At 36.3% G+C, this 18,036-nt stretch overlaps 1 protein-coding gene across 2 annotated transcripts in view; it reads right to left on the bottom strand.

Moving 5' to 3' along the window:
• LOC145997425 (transmembrane protein 135-like) overlaps positions 1 to 16,100 on the bottom strand; it is a 36,697-nt gene extending 20,597 nt beyond the window's left edge. For both annotated transcript variants that reach the window (XM_083134452.1, XM_083134453.1), the window contains exons 1-6: positions 15,951 to 16,100; positions 11,304 to 11,434; positions 10,603 to 10,729; positions 3,149 to 3,303; positions 1,882 to 2,122; positions 1,435 to 1,602 (exon numbers count right to left, since the gene is read on the bottom strand). In XM_083134452.1, coding sequence (XP_082990578.1) covers positions 1,435 to 1,602; positions 1,882 to 2,122; positions 3,149 to 3,303; positions 10,603 to 10,729; positions 11,304 to 11,434; positions 15,951 to 16,097 — 969 coding nt within the window. In that variant the 5' untranslated portion in view covers positions 16,098 to 16,100. The remainder of the gene's footprint in view (positions 1 to 1,434; positions 1,603 to 1,881; positions 2,123 to 3,148; positions 3,304 to 10,602; positions 10,730 to 11,303; positions 11,435 to 15,950) is intronic.
• Between the last annotated feature and the right edge of the window lie 1,936 nt (positions 16,101 to 18,036).

The raw sequence follows: 18,036 nt of genomic DNA, 5'->3' as shown, positions 1-18,036 counted from the left end.
ATAAACTATTTACACAGAACATATTAGTAGAGGCACATATTTTTGGTAAATAAAAAAGCAAAATTTCAGTATAAAAACTGAGTCAATTTCACGTTCAAAAGCGATAAATAAAATAAAATATCGGTGTTATAGCGGTGAAAAATTGGATAAAAAGTGGTATATAAAATGACATTTTGGTTTTAAAATTGTGAACATAATCCTAAATTTGATTTAAAAACTACACTTATTCCACAGAATTAACATTTCACTTCTAAGCACATTTATGTAGTTATCAGAGTACGTATTAAGTTTATTTCTGTGTAAAGGAGTCCATTTTTGCTTCTCCAATATTAACAGCAGAATTAATCAATTTTCCGGGAATTGCATAACTCTCAGGATAATTCAGACCTCAGAAGGTGTCACGTTGGTGAATAAACCCTGAATTTCGTGTTTAAGAGTTAATTTCGCTTTTTGCAGTTCATTTCACATTATTTCGTGACAAAACAAGGTCACAAAATGCATTTCACACCTTTCAAAAACATTAAAAATTAACACTACAATGTACTTTTTCAAATTTCGTTTCTTCGTCAAAAACGAAATATGCTTGCCCCTACATATTAGGCATCAAGGGACAGGAAAACTCACAAAGTTTACATACTTCACACAGATTCACATTAGTCATTCTCAATGTCTGCCTGCTTGGCCACACAGAACTGATGACGTACGGGCTTACCATTCGGTTTCAAGTCTGTAATTTGTATGGCTTGAGTAGCCGTTTACAAAGAACGTTCGATACGGTTGGATGGGACAGATGCAGGTCACGACTGACTTGGTACTTGGATTCTTACTGGTTTCATTTGAAAGTTTCTCTGATTGTGTTGACGTTTACATCTGATACACGTGGCTGTCCTATGCTCTTCTTTTACACACAGAATAAGTCTCTTTGAACTGATGGTACCATCAATCGATGCAAGACTGCCGATAAATACCAAAGCACGTGCGGAAATCCCATTGGGATGGAATTTGTCTTTGCTAGCTCCAACATAGCATATGCTTTCTCCTGGTCGCTTCTCATCTTGCAACGACAACACTGATTAATCACAAGAATGTACATGTAGTCACAGACACTTCTGGGTTATAACTATTCCACTGAAAGTCTATGGGGTTGTTACAACGCAGAAGTGTGCATGACTATATGTAAACTCTGAGAGTTTTCCTATCCACTGATGTCCTGTAAAGTTGTTTCATTCATTTATAATGTATATTTTCATGTCATTTGTGCAGTTTCCATGTAACATAATTATTATTATCATTAATAACAAAAATACTAGAAATAATAAAACTTATTACTGCTACTGTATACGTGAAGCACTTGGCTAACGTGGAAGGACACCTCAAAAAATATACTTCTAACACATATCTGGATCTGCCGTCCATCTTTGTATTTTTACTTACCCTAAAACTCCCTGAAAAACCACCTAGAAATGCTCCTAATCTAAATGCACCTCTGTGTAAAAAAGTCTTTGGTATCAGCTTAGGATTTCTTACTAATCTCTTCATTCCTAGGAGTAACTTAAGGCACACTTGCAATCCATAACCAATGGAGAAGAGTTTTATTGTTCCCTGAAAAAAAAAGAATACAGATAGCAATTCACACAATTAAAAAAAAATACAATGTGCATTTAAACATTGCTGTATCTTAAAATAATATAATACTGGTAATTTAGGGTGTCGTTTCCATCTGGATTTGATTTATTCAAATCCAAAATTAAGTGAATGCAATTCAAGCATCCTGCAATTCAAGCATTCAAGCAAAAGAAGATATGTCACCTTCAAAATAAAAAGTATTGTATTCTAATCCAGTTGCTATTACATAGAAGAAAAAAAAGAAACAGTTATTACCTGTAACACATAGTATGCACAGCTAAAAGGATGTGGGCACGCTAGGTGTCGCCCTTGACACTTGAGAGCTCCTACTACTTGGCTATACTTCTTGTAAAAATAAGCGAACAATGTGCCCAACAATCCTGATTGTCGTCTTGACCTACGTGCCCTTTGTTCGCTGGATTTTTGTACATTTTGGGATGGTAAATCTTCCCGGTTCTCAGAATACTCTTTCTCTTCGAATGGTCCAACAACAAACCTAAAAACAATTAAAATTCATATACGGTAAGTTATCAATTTTTTTGCTAATTACAATATTCATAATGTATGGGGTAAACGAGGTTTTACTATTGTGTGCGAGAAATTTCGTGGAACAAAATGGAACAACCGCTGCAAGTGACACACTACCACCTCCGCCCTCAGTGATTGAAGGCAGTGAGCCTTGAATAACACTATCAAATTAGCAATCCCAAAACACAAAATTTCTCGAACACAATAATTAGAATATGTTCCAACATGTACCACGAATACAAATTATACAATCTCTAAATCAACTTCTCCATAACGAAAATTATGCAAGTCAATTTTGCTGACATCGTGAAATTCCCTGGAAAATATCAATTCAATGATAGAGATAGTATGTTCAGATAGTAAGTTCCGTATGCAATGTGATCGTGCTTGACTAATTGGCAAGGTGTAAGTTAAAGGAAAGATAGCAGTGTATAAACTTCACAGTGGGTTGTGATAATGTTCAAGAATATCAAGATGCTCACCTAATGTGAAGTGGCCAGTGAGATTTGTACAGTATACGGTCAACAGATCATAAGTGTCGCAGTGGTACAGAGATGGGTATGACAGAAAGGGATGAACAATGTGCATGAGGAACGTAGTGGACAACCATTTGCAATGATTGACAATTTGGTCCAAGCAGTGTACAGAGAAGAGACAACTCGCTGGTTTATGAAATTGTGTCCACACAGGTGGCATCTTTCTACAATATGGTCTTACAAAACACAGTGTCTCGTTATGATAAACAGTGGTGCCAACTATGTACTTCAGTATGCAACAAAGGTTTTTGTCCCACTACATTTTGTGTTGTTTTTTTTATTTGAAAAATGGAACTTACTTTCTGGATGGCCCCTGTAGATCGGAATCAATACCTTTCAGTACCAATACCACTACAAGCACAGGCCAATGAGAATCTCCTCAGCCCAGTTATTGCGTTAACAAGTGGTATGAAATGTCAGCCTTTTGTTCAAAATTATTAAATTATGTGACTACATACCTCAGCAAAGCGTATATGGAATCCTTGTTATATGGCTGGCTTTTGAAGAAAAAAAGAAGCGCTGCAATTGATAATGTAAAAATAATCACTTCTCCATACTGGACAGGCTTCACCAGGCCACGGTAAACTGCCATTCGAAATAGTGTTTCTGAGGCCTGAAATAAAATAAGACAAGTGAAAAAAAAATTGTAGAATCAATATTTGTGATCTGTAACTGTACTCTACCTGTACATTATTTTTAAATTGATTTCAATTTCCTTGTTTTTCAAGTTGTCTGTTTATTCATTATAATAGTAGATTTAATCCTTTGTGGGTCGCGCGAGAAAAGTTACGTCGATGCACGGTCTCAGAGACCAGGTTTTTAAAATATGCCAAATTAATAGTCAAAAATGCAAAATCCACAATTATTACGTTTAGATCTTTTCTTTCAACAATTGAGATTCTATAAAACTACAAAAATTGAAATTCTATAAAATTATAAAAAGGTTCTCTTTGTTAATCGGACATGGGATGGTATATCGGAATTTCAGTAAAAACTAGGTACGCCTATAGCAACGCTTGCACTCGGAAAGCAAGGGGTTTCAACGAACTCCCCTTAGCGGCTCGAAAATCTTAATAAAACTGAAAACAAAACTATGGTGTAAAAGAGGAAGGTCAGAAACTCAGCTACACAAAGGGATGGTGTTGAAAAATACAATAATTGCTAATAACGACGTTAAAATGACACACCCGGAACGAGAGACCTTGCACGACCAACGCAGGGTTAATAAAAAAGTTAGAGATTTTGTTATGGTGATAAAGTCTGTTAATACCCAAGGTCTTGACATTTTCAAGACTTAGAACAGAGAACAGTTTACCGATCGATTTGGTTTATTTTACTTTGCATTTCTGCCACTTTTAGCTAATCACGAAGATGATGATGAGTGATGAAAGTGATGAAGGGACACACAAAGATCATCCATGCCCAGGCTGGGATTCAAACATGGGACCTTTGGCATAAGAGCATAGCACGGTGTGCTAACTTCTCCACCCCGGAAGATGGCTTAACAGTTTAAAGAACGGACAAACAGACTGAACGGCTGGTTTCTTTGTTCTCAATTGGGGATAGTTCCAAAATGTTCCGGGAACAAACAAAGCAGTGGAGCATGACTGTAGCATAGTGTGGGGCGGTTGCCCCCACCCCACTTTTCGCATTTCTTGCCCCCGCACTATGCTAAACCTTATCTAGAAAGGGAAATATACCATCTTTGTCCCCTGGATTTGGAACCAAATCGCCGCCACTGGTGCAGGCACAATATTGACAAAAAGTAGTGGGGCAATTGCCCCCATGCCCCCCCCCCTAGTCGCTACCACTGAATGTTGTTATACATCTATGTTATACATATATGTATTCATGTATGTTAAAATGTAAGAAGAGATCGGGAATTAGTTGTGTAAATGGAATTTGAAATATGTCACTAATTTACACGCTATTGTCCATGATCCCCAAATGGGGATCAGCCAATAAAATGCTTTTATGAACAAACTATGACATTTTTTGTTCTCTCGTAATAACATTCACACTCAGGTGATCAAAGGCAAACTTTTTAAACAAAAAAAATCTGAGAAAAAAATTTGGGCATTAATGGGTTAAGGGTGGGATATGTGCATACACCAGCACACTTAGTAAAAATACATATTACAACTCATCAAAATTGCATGTGGTAATGAAAATCCTGATGCTCAACATTTATTCATAGAATGTCCAATTTTCTCAAATTAACGAATCACACTCTATAAAGGAATACAACGTTTGAAAATTCCATTTCCCATATCACTCTCCTTCCTTCTACTAGATTTATCTCCTCCACTAATATGGCTTCTGTACGGATATGCACGAAAATGTAGGCTTGAAATATAAAATGATTTTATAATGTAACAGCGCGAGGATAAAAGTGATTTATTAATATAATTGATTTGTTTGTTGATGTTTGTGGTACTGGTGAACTTGAGTGACAATCTACCAACTTCAGAAGGAAAACAATAACAGAAATGCTGACCAAAGTCAACAGGATATTGTTGACAGGGTCATATAAAAGAAGAAGAAGAATTTTACAATATCTACATAAAATGATTAAATTTGGAAATAGCATAGCTTCTTTAAATATTTTGCAAATGGCGAAAGCAGTTACAAAAAAATTAAATTTTGAGCTTCAAAAGTAACTTTCCTGGACTTATTTTTTGTAAATTTAAAATCTGTTTCTGCACTAAAACTTTAGATGCCACCACCACCTCTATCTTCTTTGATGTAATAACATTACTCCTCCTATTGGTAGAAACAATATGCAGTACTCTTTAGCACTACAGTTAAACAATATGAAAATATATTTATCAATACCAATGGCATTGGTATTGATAAGTATCATGATATATAAACCAGCTAGTCTTTTTCGGCATTTTGGACATACGTTGAAACTAAAAATTAGGGCTGAGCCGATACTATAACTGAGTCACACAGATACAGATACCTGCAAATTGTACTAATTAAAAGTTGTTAAAAATATTAATTAACATCAGTGTGTAAGTGATCCATTCGAATTATATGCATCGATTTACCAAGATTTTGACTTTAAAATATTCAAGATTCACATAAGAATATTAAATTACATGTTATGTTATCAGAAAATTCATTTCCTTTCACACAAAACTAGTGCAAAATTAAAAGATACTTCAAATTTTGCTTAATTTACAGGATAATTTGATTCCGCAGAAGTGGGTTGCAGCATTCTTGCCGGGAAGTATCGGCAGGTGTCGGTGAATGAATTCCAAATGATACTTTCTGATCCTGATACATTGGCATTGGCCCAGCAATAATATTTAGGCTGAACTGACACCAGTGAAGTTGGTATTGGAAAGTATTACTGTCATCAATAGCAACTATGTCTAACTATCCTAGAAACTAGAGTTTCTTCTAAGTTTACACCAGTCTTGTGTAAATTAAAACTGGGTTTTGTCCTAACACAACATGTATTTTTAATATTCTGATGTAATTCTTCAATATTTTAGAGCAAAGCTCTATCTAAGACTAACTAACTAAGCCGAAGGTTCATGGCTGCAACACAGGCCTTCCATGTTTCCCTATCTTGAGCAAGATCTATATACTCTTTTCCATCCCTATCAATTTCCTTTAGGTCCATCTCAACGTTGTCCCTCCATCTTCGTCTTGGCCTTCCTACAGGTCTCTTACCATCAGGTTTCCCAACAAGAATCCTGTAAACTCCTCTTTCCTCTCCCATTCGTGCCACATGCCTGCTCACCTAAGTCTTCTTGATTTAATTATTCTAACAATATCTGGACATGAATACAAATTATGCAGTTCTAAATTATGTAACCTTCTCCACTCACCTGTCTCCTCATCCCTTTTAGGCCCAAAGATTTTCCTAAGGATCTTATTTTCAAATACTCTCAATTTATGTTCCTCTTTCAATGTAAGGGGCCAAGTTTCACATCCATATAATACTACAGGCAAAATTACTGTCTTGTATATTTTAACTTTTAGTTTCTTAGATATTAAACGAGAAGACAAAAGTTTATGAAGAGAGAAGTACAGTACAAGAGGTGACAAGAAACTCTCCCACCGATGTACTGGGTCGTAAACGCGGCAAGCGCATGCGCGAACTTCCCCTATCGTGCACACAGGCAGAGTTGCCGAACGTCTTAATGTTGTGTGAGCACCGAGAAACAACGCGATCGACTTGCCTGTCTTCATTTAAAGTGTGTGTTTGTTTTGTGTGCAGTGTACTTGCTAGCATGGAAGCTTGCAGTTCAGAGAAAGCAAGTAAACTCGGTGGACAGAAAGTAATCCACAGCCAAGGGTGAGAAATTGTATATAATGTCAATGCATTTATAAAAGACGAGATGGGAGTTCGTATGTCCGAAAACCAGTTGTAAAGGAGGGTGGCTCGCGCATGTGGTGTTTCATTCAGCACTGTGAGAAGAATTGTACTAATAGAAAGTAAAGCATGCACTACGTTGAAGAAACACTTTCATAAGCTCCATAAAACACGACCTCGCCGAAAAATAAAAAGTCATATAGACGAGTTCGATAAGTGTGTTGTTAGGCGTGTTGTGCACGAATTTCACCTTACGGACGGGGAAGGTATCCGAAGGGTTTTGAAACAAAGAATAGAGTTCCAAGGCAGTGTCAGGTGTGTGCGCAAGATAATACGTGACCTAGAGTTTAAGTGGGAAAAGCAGAAAATAATAGACAATTGCTTATAGAAAAGGACGAAATAAGAAGTTTACGTTCATCGTACCTCAAAGCCATAAAAATCTTTCGTCGATAAGGACGACCCATTATTTACGCTGACGGACTTATTTTCACAATTCGACAACAAAGAAAGAAGCTTGGGTGTATGGAACCGCGGCTGCCATCAAAGCACCGGTGTCTAAAGGGCAACGTGTAATTGTTGTACATGCTGGCGGTTAATGTTCAAATCTGGAAAATCTTTTGGCGATTACCACCATGATATCAATGCCCAATTTTTTTAAAAAAAATTTATTTGATATATTTTATTTTACTTCGCGTTTTGTGCCTCTTGGCTAATTTGCGAAGATGGGGATGAGTTATGAAATGATGAAATTGATGAATGGACATTTACAAACAACCATGACCGAGCGGGATTCGAACCTGGGACCCTTGGTGTCGCAGCGCGATGTGCTAACCACTCAGCCACAGGGTCCGGGGAGAAGTTTATCCCAAATTTGACACGAAACAGTGTTGTTGTTGTTGACAACGCCTCATGCCATAACGTACAAATAAATCCTGCGCCTTCTTCCTCCTCCCGAAAAGACATTATGATTCAGTGGCTCGATCAAAACAACACCCCCTTTGACACACACATGTTAAAACCAGAATTGTATTCACTGGTGAAAATTAACAAACCCCGTTTGAAGATGTTCAAAATTGATTCCATCTTAGCAGAACGAGGTCATTCAGTTGTATGTTTACCACCATACCACTCAGATCTTCTTGCTTAGTTTTCTTGTGTTCTCGTTCTGCGTAGACATTTGACCCGTATGCACTGCCAACCCTGCTTCTGTGCGTCCTTCCCCTACGTATGGCTTGGGCGTGAGGCCGCGAGGAGTTTCTTGTCTTACCTATTCTACTGTAACATGCATTTCCTGAATTAAGCCTACTTTTTATTTCCTCTTTAATATAATTTTCATTTGTTAATATTACTCCTAAGTATTTGAATTTGGAAACTGGTTCAAATGAGTTGTTATCAATAATTAGATTTTGATTATTAACTAACCCTTGGTTTCGGCCTGTAAGCATATATTTAGTTTTCTCTTTGTTAACTTCCAAACCTATCTCTTTAGCAGTTTTGAAAAATATTTTAGCATTATTCTTAATTGTATTCACATCATCCCCCAGTAAGTCTACATCATCTGCATATGCTAACAACTGAGTCACACCATTTAATTTTAGTCCTTCTTTAGTTTCTTTTACCTTCCTAACAGCATATTCTAAGGCAAAATTAAAGAGCAATGGAGATAATGCATCTCCTTGTTTTAACCCATCATGAATTGTAAATTTGTCAGACATATTAATACCCACACGAATTTTACTTTCTGTTTCACTGGTGCATACTTTTATCATACTAACAAGCTTCTTAGGTATTCCAAACTCTACTAATATATTATATAGTTTATCTCTTTTGACCGAATCATATGCTTTTTTGAAATCAATGAATAGCTGATGGACATTTTGATTATATTCCCACTTTTTTTCAAGTGTCTGTCTGATGTGAAAAATTTGATCTGTAGTTGATCTGTTACGTTTAAATCCACATTGATAATCACCTATAATTTCATTAGCATATGGGGTTAGTCTTGTTAAAAGAATGTTAGATAATATTTTATATGTTGTTGAGAGTAGAGAAATTCCACGGTAATTATTGCAGTTCATTTTATCACCTTTTTTAAACACAGGAACAATTATGGATTCTTTCCACTGTTGAGGGATTTCTTCTTTATTCCATATTAAACAAATTAGTTGATGAATTTGACACATTAATGAATTTCCACCATATTTAATTAACTCAGCTGGTATTAAATCAACGCCAGGTGCTTTGTTATTCTTTAGCCTTTTAATAGCATCTTTAACTTCAGTCAAGTTAGGTTCTGGAACTAAAGGTTCTGCTGTGTGTATTTCATTCACTTCTGATTTATCTCCTACATGGACATTTAAAAGGTCATTAAAGTAGTTCTTCCATCTATTTAGAATATCACTTGGGTCAGCTAGAAAATCACCGTCTTTATCTTTTATCAAGTTTACTTTAGGTTGCCACCCCTTTCTAAACTCATTTACACCTTTATATAAATCTCGGATATTTTTATTTTTGCTGTTTGTTTCAATTTCGTTAATTTTGCTTTTCAAGTAATCTCTTTTTTTACTTCTAAATGTGCGGTTAACTTCTATTATAATTGTTTAGATTTGTATCATCAGAGTTATTTAACCACCTAAGTCTAGCCTGATTTCTTATTTCTATTAGATTATGACATTCATTATCAAACCATGGCTTACTTTTTCTCGGTTTATGGTATCCTATACTTTCTTTAGCTGCTGATTCTATTGCATTACGTATGTGCTCCCAATTCTTATTTACGTCTGTTTCATTTATATTTTCATCATCATTTAAATCCTGCAAAACATCAAATCTATTTGACAGTTTAATTTGGTAATCTTTCTTAATTCTTTCATCAGAAAACTTTCCTGTATCAAATTTTAGAACTTTTAGATTTTGTTGCTTATGATTTATCACTGAGAGTCTTTCTCTTAATTTAGCAATTACTAAATAATGGTCACTGGCACAGTCAGCACCTCTATGTGTACGAACGTCAATTATACTAGTATGCCTTCTCTTATCAATGAGAATATGATCTATCTGATTATGAGTTTTACCATCTGGAGAAGACCAGGTATATTTATGGATATCTTTATGTTTAAAAGTGGTACTTTTCACAATTAAATTCTTTGAGGTTGCAAAAGTAATCAATCTTATACCATTATCATTACTTAATTCATGAAGACTTTCTTTACCAATCGTGGGTTTAAATGTCTCTTCTTTGCCAATCTGTGCATTACAGTCACCTAACAGAATTTTCATATCATACTGAGAAAATTTATCAAAGACCTGTTCTAACTCTGTATAAAAATCATCTTTAGTATTATCATCTTTATCTTCCGTTGGTGCATGTATGTTTATTAAAATAATTTTACACCACCTACCCTGTAAAACTGCATATGATATCCTATCATTAATAAATTCTACTGTTTTAAGAGCCGAGATAATTCTATTATTTATAAAAAAGCCTGTTCCAAAATTATGATTTTCAGTACCACCACAGAAAGAAGTATAAAAAAAGTGTATCTAAGACTAAAACATATAATTAACTTCGAAATCACTTACCACATTAGTCACATATAATGACAGTAAGCCCCTTCGTGAAGGGCGCTCCAATAATATTGAGAAATAACTGGCCACAAATGCTGGTAAGTAGGAAATGCTGAGGAAGTTGAACCTGCCAAAGAGTCGCCTGCAAATAAACATAAGAGTATCGATTAGATGAAGGGACACCCATGCCCTGGTCATAACTGAAACCGAGGACCTTCTGAAGGAAATTTAAAACTTTGCAGGTGAAATTTTGAAACTTAGACTTCACATTATTCACACTATTACAAGCTATTGCCTATTATGTTCCTTTCATTTTCATTGACTATTGTCATTTTGTGCTTGTCTCCCTATTTGGACAAAATTTTAGTATCTACAAATAGAGTGTGTCCGAAAAGACCATACCGTAGCCACATGGTAAAACTGACTGCGCTTTGCTCTCATGGAGTAGTGAATAATGGTCACAAGAGAACTTGCAGAATGAGCTCCATGATCACCGGATTTGAATCCTTTGGAGTCTGCCCTCTATGGGTATCAGAAATCATTGGGGTACAGCGTGAATCAGTTCACGGATTATGTTCCCAGCATATTCAACAACCTGCAATTCTGCTTGCAGGCCTGTGTTGAACTCAACAGAGGGCATAATCAAGTAATACTGCAATTTTGCCTACGGTGTGGAACTTTTTGGACACCTTTGACACAAACATAACGAAACTTACCTAAAAAAACACACAAGGAGCATAAAACTAAATCCATTGCATGTTAGAAAAGCTGTAGACTGGGCAATTCCAAACAAAGTTGTCCTGATGTGTTTTTTCGTTGGGTAGCGACCACGCATAAGAAGTGCTAGCTGGAAAAATAACGAAGTTTTAGTTTGGCCTGTAAAGGTACTTCAAGCACACAGAATACACAAAATTCAGGTACTTTATCGAGAGGTTAGTAAAAATCATAGTAACCGACACCTCAATTGATATTGGCTTATATAGGCAGGGCTCTAAATAAACTGGAGCAGTCCGGCATGTTTATTTTTTTTTCTGCACATTTTACTACATTTTGTTTTTTAGTGTAAACTAAATTCTTAATACTATTTAGTAGTACATATAGCATTTCATCCACTGATAATATAAATGTTCTATGAAGCACATGTAAAAAAAAAGGGCCAATAATTTTTCGCTTGGGACTGGCAACACTGATGAAGCTGCGGGTGAACAGAAGCATGCTAGAGTATTCTGTGCCTGCAACAGAGGTATATTTCTCAGTGTGGAGGTGTGCTCGTGCGAGTAGCAGGAAGTTGAAATGGCTGCTGTAATAGAAAGTCCCGCCAAATCATGGCAACCATGTTTTGGGACTAAAAAAAGGTGTAAACCTCATGGAATTTCTGGAACTGGGACCATGACAGTCATGTATTACCAAACACTGTCTAATCTGCAACGTGCCATCCAAAACTGGCAAAGAGGAATGTTACGGTCTGGAATTCTGCTTATTCATGACAACGCCCACCCACACACAGCTAACCCTACTGTTGTGACAATTAAAAAATTCTGACGGGAATGTTTTAATCACCCACCATACAGTCCCGATCTTGCCCCAAGTGATTACTTTCTGTTCACCTCAAAAAGTGGCTTGCTTCGCAACGTTTCGATGATAGTGAAGTTCTCAAGACATCAGTTCACGACTGGCTGAGATCCCAGGCAGCAGATTTCTACGCAGAAGGTCTACGTAAACTTGTAAACAGTACCAAAAATGCTTGGAGCGTTATGGTGATTATGTAGAAAAATAGCCAGGGTATGCACTTGCATGGCATCAAAATAAAAATTTTCTCGCTTGCTTTCATTCTCTGTAATAACCAATCGGCCCTTTCTTTTTTTGGTTCCAAAACACGGTTGCCATTATTTGGCAGGATTTTCTATTACAGCAGCCATTTCAACTTCCTGCTACTCGCACGTACGTATCTCCACACTGAGAAATATACCTTTGTTGCAGGCACAGAATACTAAAGCATGCTTCCGTGCACATGCAGCTTTGTCAGTGTTGGCAGACCCAAGTAAAAAATTATCGGTCCTTCTTTTTGACATGTGCCTCATATGTAGATTATTTCATTTTCTTCAGGAGAGGCCTTCAAAGTTTGACATGATATATTTCTTAGACCATTGTGCTGTTGCTGAAAAAGGAAGCTTAAAGACACGAAAGGTGATAAAGATGAGGGAAACAATTGCAGAAATGCTTAGATTTTTACTGACAAAAATGAAGATCTGTACCATTGCAAAGGCTCACATATTGAAAAGTAGTAGTAGTTTGGTTATGTATATATGCTATAATTACTGAAATTTCATATAGAACAATGCATTTTAGAAACGAGATTACGTAGTTGTTCTGTATTGGAGATGAAACAATTTCATTATAAATTTGTCATTCAGTAGCAAAGTAAAATAAACTCAATCAATCAACTACTATGATTCCACTATTATTCAAATTTCTTGTCTGTCAACAACAAAACTAAGAACCGATGTCCACTACTACTTGTAAGGAACTTCTACAAGTGACTCATACTCAGATGGCGCTTGTGGTTGGTTGAGGGAAATTGTAAGGCTTCATTGGCTGTTGGAGTTTGCGGCTAGAATTTACAATACCGGACCCTTCTGTAATTTCTATGCTACTACTTATATTCACGAAATACGTAGTCCCGATGAAGTATCTAAGGTTAACATGTGGGGATGACGTGTTGAAATTGTTATTTGACGTGCAGAAGTTGTAAAATAAGCTTTTCAATTACCACAATAGTTCTCCGTATACAAACATGGAAGCCATGTTTGCGCAACATAGCGTTCACTTGTTCAGTAATCTGCGTGGTGTGAGGAAGATGGCGACTTTGAAGGTACGAAATAAAGTTCTTTCTTTCCTAAGTTTTTTTTAGTAACTTTCAGTTGGGTACATATTAATAATAAAGGGCATTCCTTCATATTTCATAGTCAATAATTTAGGACACTTGATCACAATTGTGTAGTTAAAATTTGTTGCTCAAGTGCTACGAAATTGACATTTTTTTACGGTGCAAACCATTCACGCATATCCCCAAAAACTATTCACTGTAAGGTTAGGCAAACATAGTTAAAACTTGGGGTCGTAGTAATATCAGGAATGTATATTTCGTTTTTTAAGTATTGGAAACACAAAATCTTCCGGTAAATAATGAGCAATCGTGCCATCGCGAACCACTCAATTTCACTTATTTTGCAATTTCTACACGTGACCCCCAAATTTTAACTTCAAATTCGTGATTAGGAGGCCTCAATTAGTGAGTATGCGAAATATTACAAAAATAGGGGAGGGGTCCGGCATTGTAAATTCGCTCCGAGGTTGCATTCTCGTGGCTGCTTCCAAATTCTGTTGATGGACCAAAAACACTCTCAAGATATCCATATTGCTTGTATGTAGGCATCAGAGATGACAGTTGCATCACAGATCACAGCCAAAATATCTAGATTTGTTCACAATTTGGAGATAGAACATTTATATTCTCAATGGACAATTTGTATAAGCTTCCCCTCTCTGTGGAGATGCCTTGTCACTATGAGGGACTTAAACAGGTTATGCCTGCATCTTTTGTGCCTTGTGTTTCTGTTTTTACTTTTAGATGTTATTTATTATTATTTGTTGTGTCTTGGAGATTTAATTGCACTGACAGACTCCTGCACAAAATCTTTATACTAATTCGAATCTCTTTTTGTGGTTACCATTCCTCTTCAGTTCAGCAGATACATTGTTGACGTTCTGAATAATAAACAATGTGAATATCTTACACTTGCACAAATTGATTGTTTCAATATGCGTTATTAAGACAAAGTACTGAGGATATGTACATTGAATTTTAAAAACCCTAACAATCAGAATTTCAGTGTTTAAATTTTAAAGAGGGAAGAAAATTTCAGAAGACTCATGTCCAATGTATTTTATATGTATATTTTTTAATATTGATTATTGTAATGCAGCTAGTCGTTTCACTAGTTGTTAATCTAATCACTGTAGTAATCAGAGACGAAAGAAAGGAAGAAAGACAGCACCTTGTTAACGAAGGTAAAGTATTCCATTTCGAGCCCTAATGTTAAATCAGTTTATTGGCAATAGTGATAGTAAGGCTGGGGCTATGCGTGAATGGTGTGTGGGCATTTTTTGGTTAACGAGGTTGGAAACACTGTGAACCCACTGATCCACAACGCTAGTCAACCTGGCACGTGCCATATTGTGTGTTACGGAAGCGAAACAGAAGGGGAAAAAAGGACGAGCAATAATTACTGTTATGGACATTATTTTCATGAGAAAAGCAAAATGACAAAGTAGACAATATTCCGCAATGTACAATCGGTAAGTACGAATGTAAAAAATGACAAAATATATGAGTTAGAGGTGTTGTTCGGAGATGCAGGTAGTAATGTTTGTGTTATTCCTTTTCTCGCTTCCATAACACACAATATGGCAGGCAGAGGGTGACTAGCATTGTAGGTACGCAGTGTTTCTAACCTTCTTCAACAAAAAAATACCTACTATCGTGTTCATCACATGTGCAAATTGTACATTATGCACGGATAGCTGATGGATAGGCCCACAAACCATTTCCGATAAGGTTAGGTTAGGCAAGCACTGTTAAAAAAAAAAAAAGGTTGGAAACACTGACAGGGCGTTACATCATGAAACATATGCAGCATCTGGTTCACGTAACGAAAGCAATGTCACTTGCGCGTCGGTGAGATATTTCTCTTGGAAAATACATGATTTCCCGGTCAAATATATTCCACGATGAAAGAAAATACCTCGACGAACGTTGGAAACCTTAGAGAAACTCATTTCCGTAAGTAGTTTCTTCTGTAAAAATGAAGTAATGTGTCTCCGATATAACGAACTGTTACTAACAATAGTTCTGTGACATTGTCACCGTATTTTGGTACAAATCAACTATTTTTGGCCACTAAAATAATCGAATGTGAATTTAGAATTTCAATCCCTTGTGGAAAAAAGAAATAAATCACATGAATCCAATCTTACGGTACTTCTATTATGTAATATTGTTCTTCATTCTGCATTAAAATGTAACATCATGTTATATAATTGGAACAATGCTACATGAATATGCATAATGCTTTGAATACGGACTAGAAAAGTTCCTGGTTGTATATGATAGTGAAAAATATGATCGGATACTGCCAAAGATAATCATCTGATTTCGTTACCGCACGATCATTTAATAAAAATGTACCTTGACCTTAGTAAATATTGACCGAGGTCATTTGCACATGACCATCCTAATCAAAACATAGCAGAAACTTATGAACGACTCCGAAAAGAAAATAAATTTAAAATAAGGAAATTACCATGTATACTGTTGAGTAAATTCTGAAACTTTCTAGAAGAGCACTGAAGCCTATTCCAGTTGCAGCATCTGTGCAAGATTTCGTCCAAGGATGAGCATATTCAAAACAAGTTACAGACACACATTGCAGTTTACTGTGTGCCGCCATGTTCTCTCCTTTTCCAATACGGAAATGCACAGTCAACTGTTCACATTAGGACGCCTCCTGACGAAGGCAGTTTCATCACTGGTTTCATCTCATCAATCACCACACATCACAGCTTAGTTGTTGTGTTGTTGTTAAGGATACACGAAGAGCACTGTTTCAGTGTGTTCGCATCTTTGATATATGTCAATGTGTTTGTGAAATAAATATGTATGCAGTGCCGGATCTACAAATCTTGACCCCTCCTTGAAAAAATATTACAAAGGCCCCCCTCTACGTAAAAAAATATGTGTGTCATCTTGATTGTGCAGGCTTGTTTTGTTGTAATATGTAATCGTGTTAAATTATCATTGGTGCGAACATGGCCTGTACGTAGACGTATTATAAAAATAATAACTGATCTTGGAAGATTATATGAGTAGTACCAAGGTTTATTTTGTGAATGTTCTGCAAAAGCAATTGCCCGCGGATTGAAATTGTTGAGTAGGGTTGGCCAGAGATCCCGTGAAGTCAGCAAGACAATCGGATGAAATGAAATCGATACTGACTCGATGGTCGATCGAAAGAGATCGCTGTGTGTCCATGGCGACACGAAAACAATTTGAACTTGAGCTTGTGGTTCTCGTACGAAAAAGCGAAAAAAGAAATTTTGAAAGTAGAATGCCAACAACCAAGTTCAAATTGTGCACTTTTTGTGCACGAGAATTGAAAGAAGGCGAACTAGAAAAACATCAGCTGGTTTGCGCACTTCAGGAAACTGCATGTGAAAACACGTGCGGCGTAGTTGTACCACGTTATTTACTGCCGGAACATATGACAGAACATTGCAAGAAGAAAAAAGCAGAGTGTAAGATTCCTTCGCTGTCATTATTGTGTGAAGGAATGAGTCTAAACGAGGAAGGATGCGAATCTGAAATCGTTGATTGCAGTTATAATTGTGGTTTTAAAACCATGCGTGATAACTTAGCCGCACATCTTGATGAGTGCTTGGAAGTTCGTGTATCATGTTTCTATTGTGGGAAGAAAACCAGTAGGAATGACGTAGAACAGCATGCCCAACAATGTGATTTCCATTTACAGTGTTGTTCCAAATGTGGAGCACGTATTCAGAAGAAATATATGTTATTACACCAGAATGAAAGTTGTGAAAAACGGGTTGTTAAGTGTCAATTTTGCAACAGCGATATTGAAGCAGGTACCTTAACTGAACATGTTGAAGAGTGTGAATTATCTATGTTACTTTGCAGCAATAACTGTGGTATAGAAATACCGAAAAAGGAGCTTGAGCATCATCTAGAAATAGAATGTCTTAAAAGGGTAGTTATGTGTGACTATTGTAAAATTGAAACTGAAGCCCAATTATTGAATTATCATCAACAGCTTGAATGTCCAAAGATACTCATCAGCTGTCCTGAAAATTGTGGAGTCATGGTTTCACGAGAAAATATTGAAAAGCACATAGATGAATCATGCGTGGAGAAGTATTCACATTGTCCTTACAAGAAAATGTTGTGCACATATGAAGGATTCCCAGCAGATTTACGTGCCCATGTAGAAGGGGCAAGTAAGACACACATGACCCTTATGAAAGACTACATAGAAAACCTTGAGAATTTAATAGAATGTCAAGAAAAACGTCTAACTACAATGGAAAACACTGGATTTAATGGTCATTTTATTTGGAAAGTTGAAAGCATTTCCCAAAAAATAAATGATGCAAAGAATGGCATTTGTACCTGTATTTACAGTGATCCATTTTATAGTGGCTTGTATGGATATAAAATGCAAGTCATCTTGCATCCCAGTAAATTTGAACATATGTCATTTTCCATTCGTAACATGCCTAGTAAATATGATTCAATTTTGGTTTGGCCTTGCAAGAAAAACATAACTTTTAAGGTTATCAACACAGCTGACAGAAAATTTGATTTTGTTTTAACTT

This window comes from Lepisma saccharinum, chromosome 13 (genome assembly GCF_977018435.1).
Source record: "Lepisma saccharinum chromosome 13, izLepSacc3.1, whole genome shotgun sequence".
NCBI classification, from domain to species: domain Eukaryota; kingdom Metazoa; phylum Arthropoda; class Insecta; order Zygentoma; family Lepismatidae; genus Lepisma; species Lepisma saccharinum.
The sequence above is the reverse complement of the archived record's forward strand: the minus strand, read 5'-3'. Positions and strand labels throughout refer to the sequence as shown.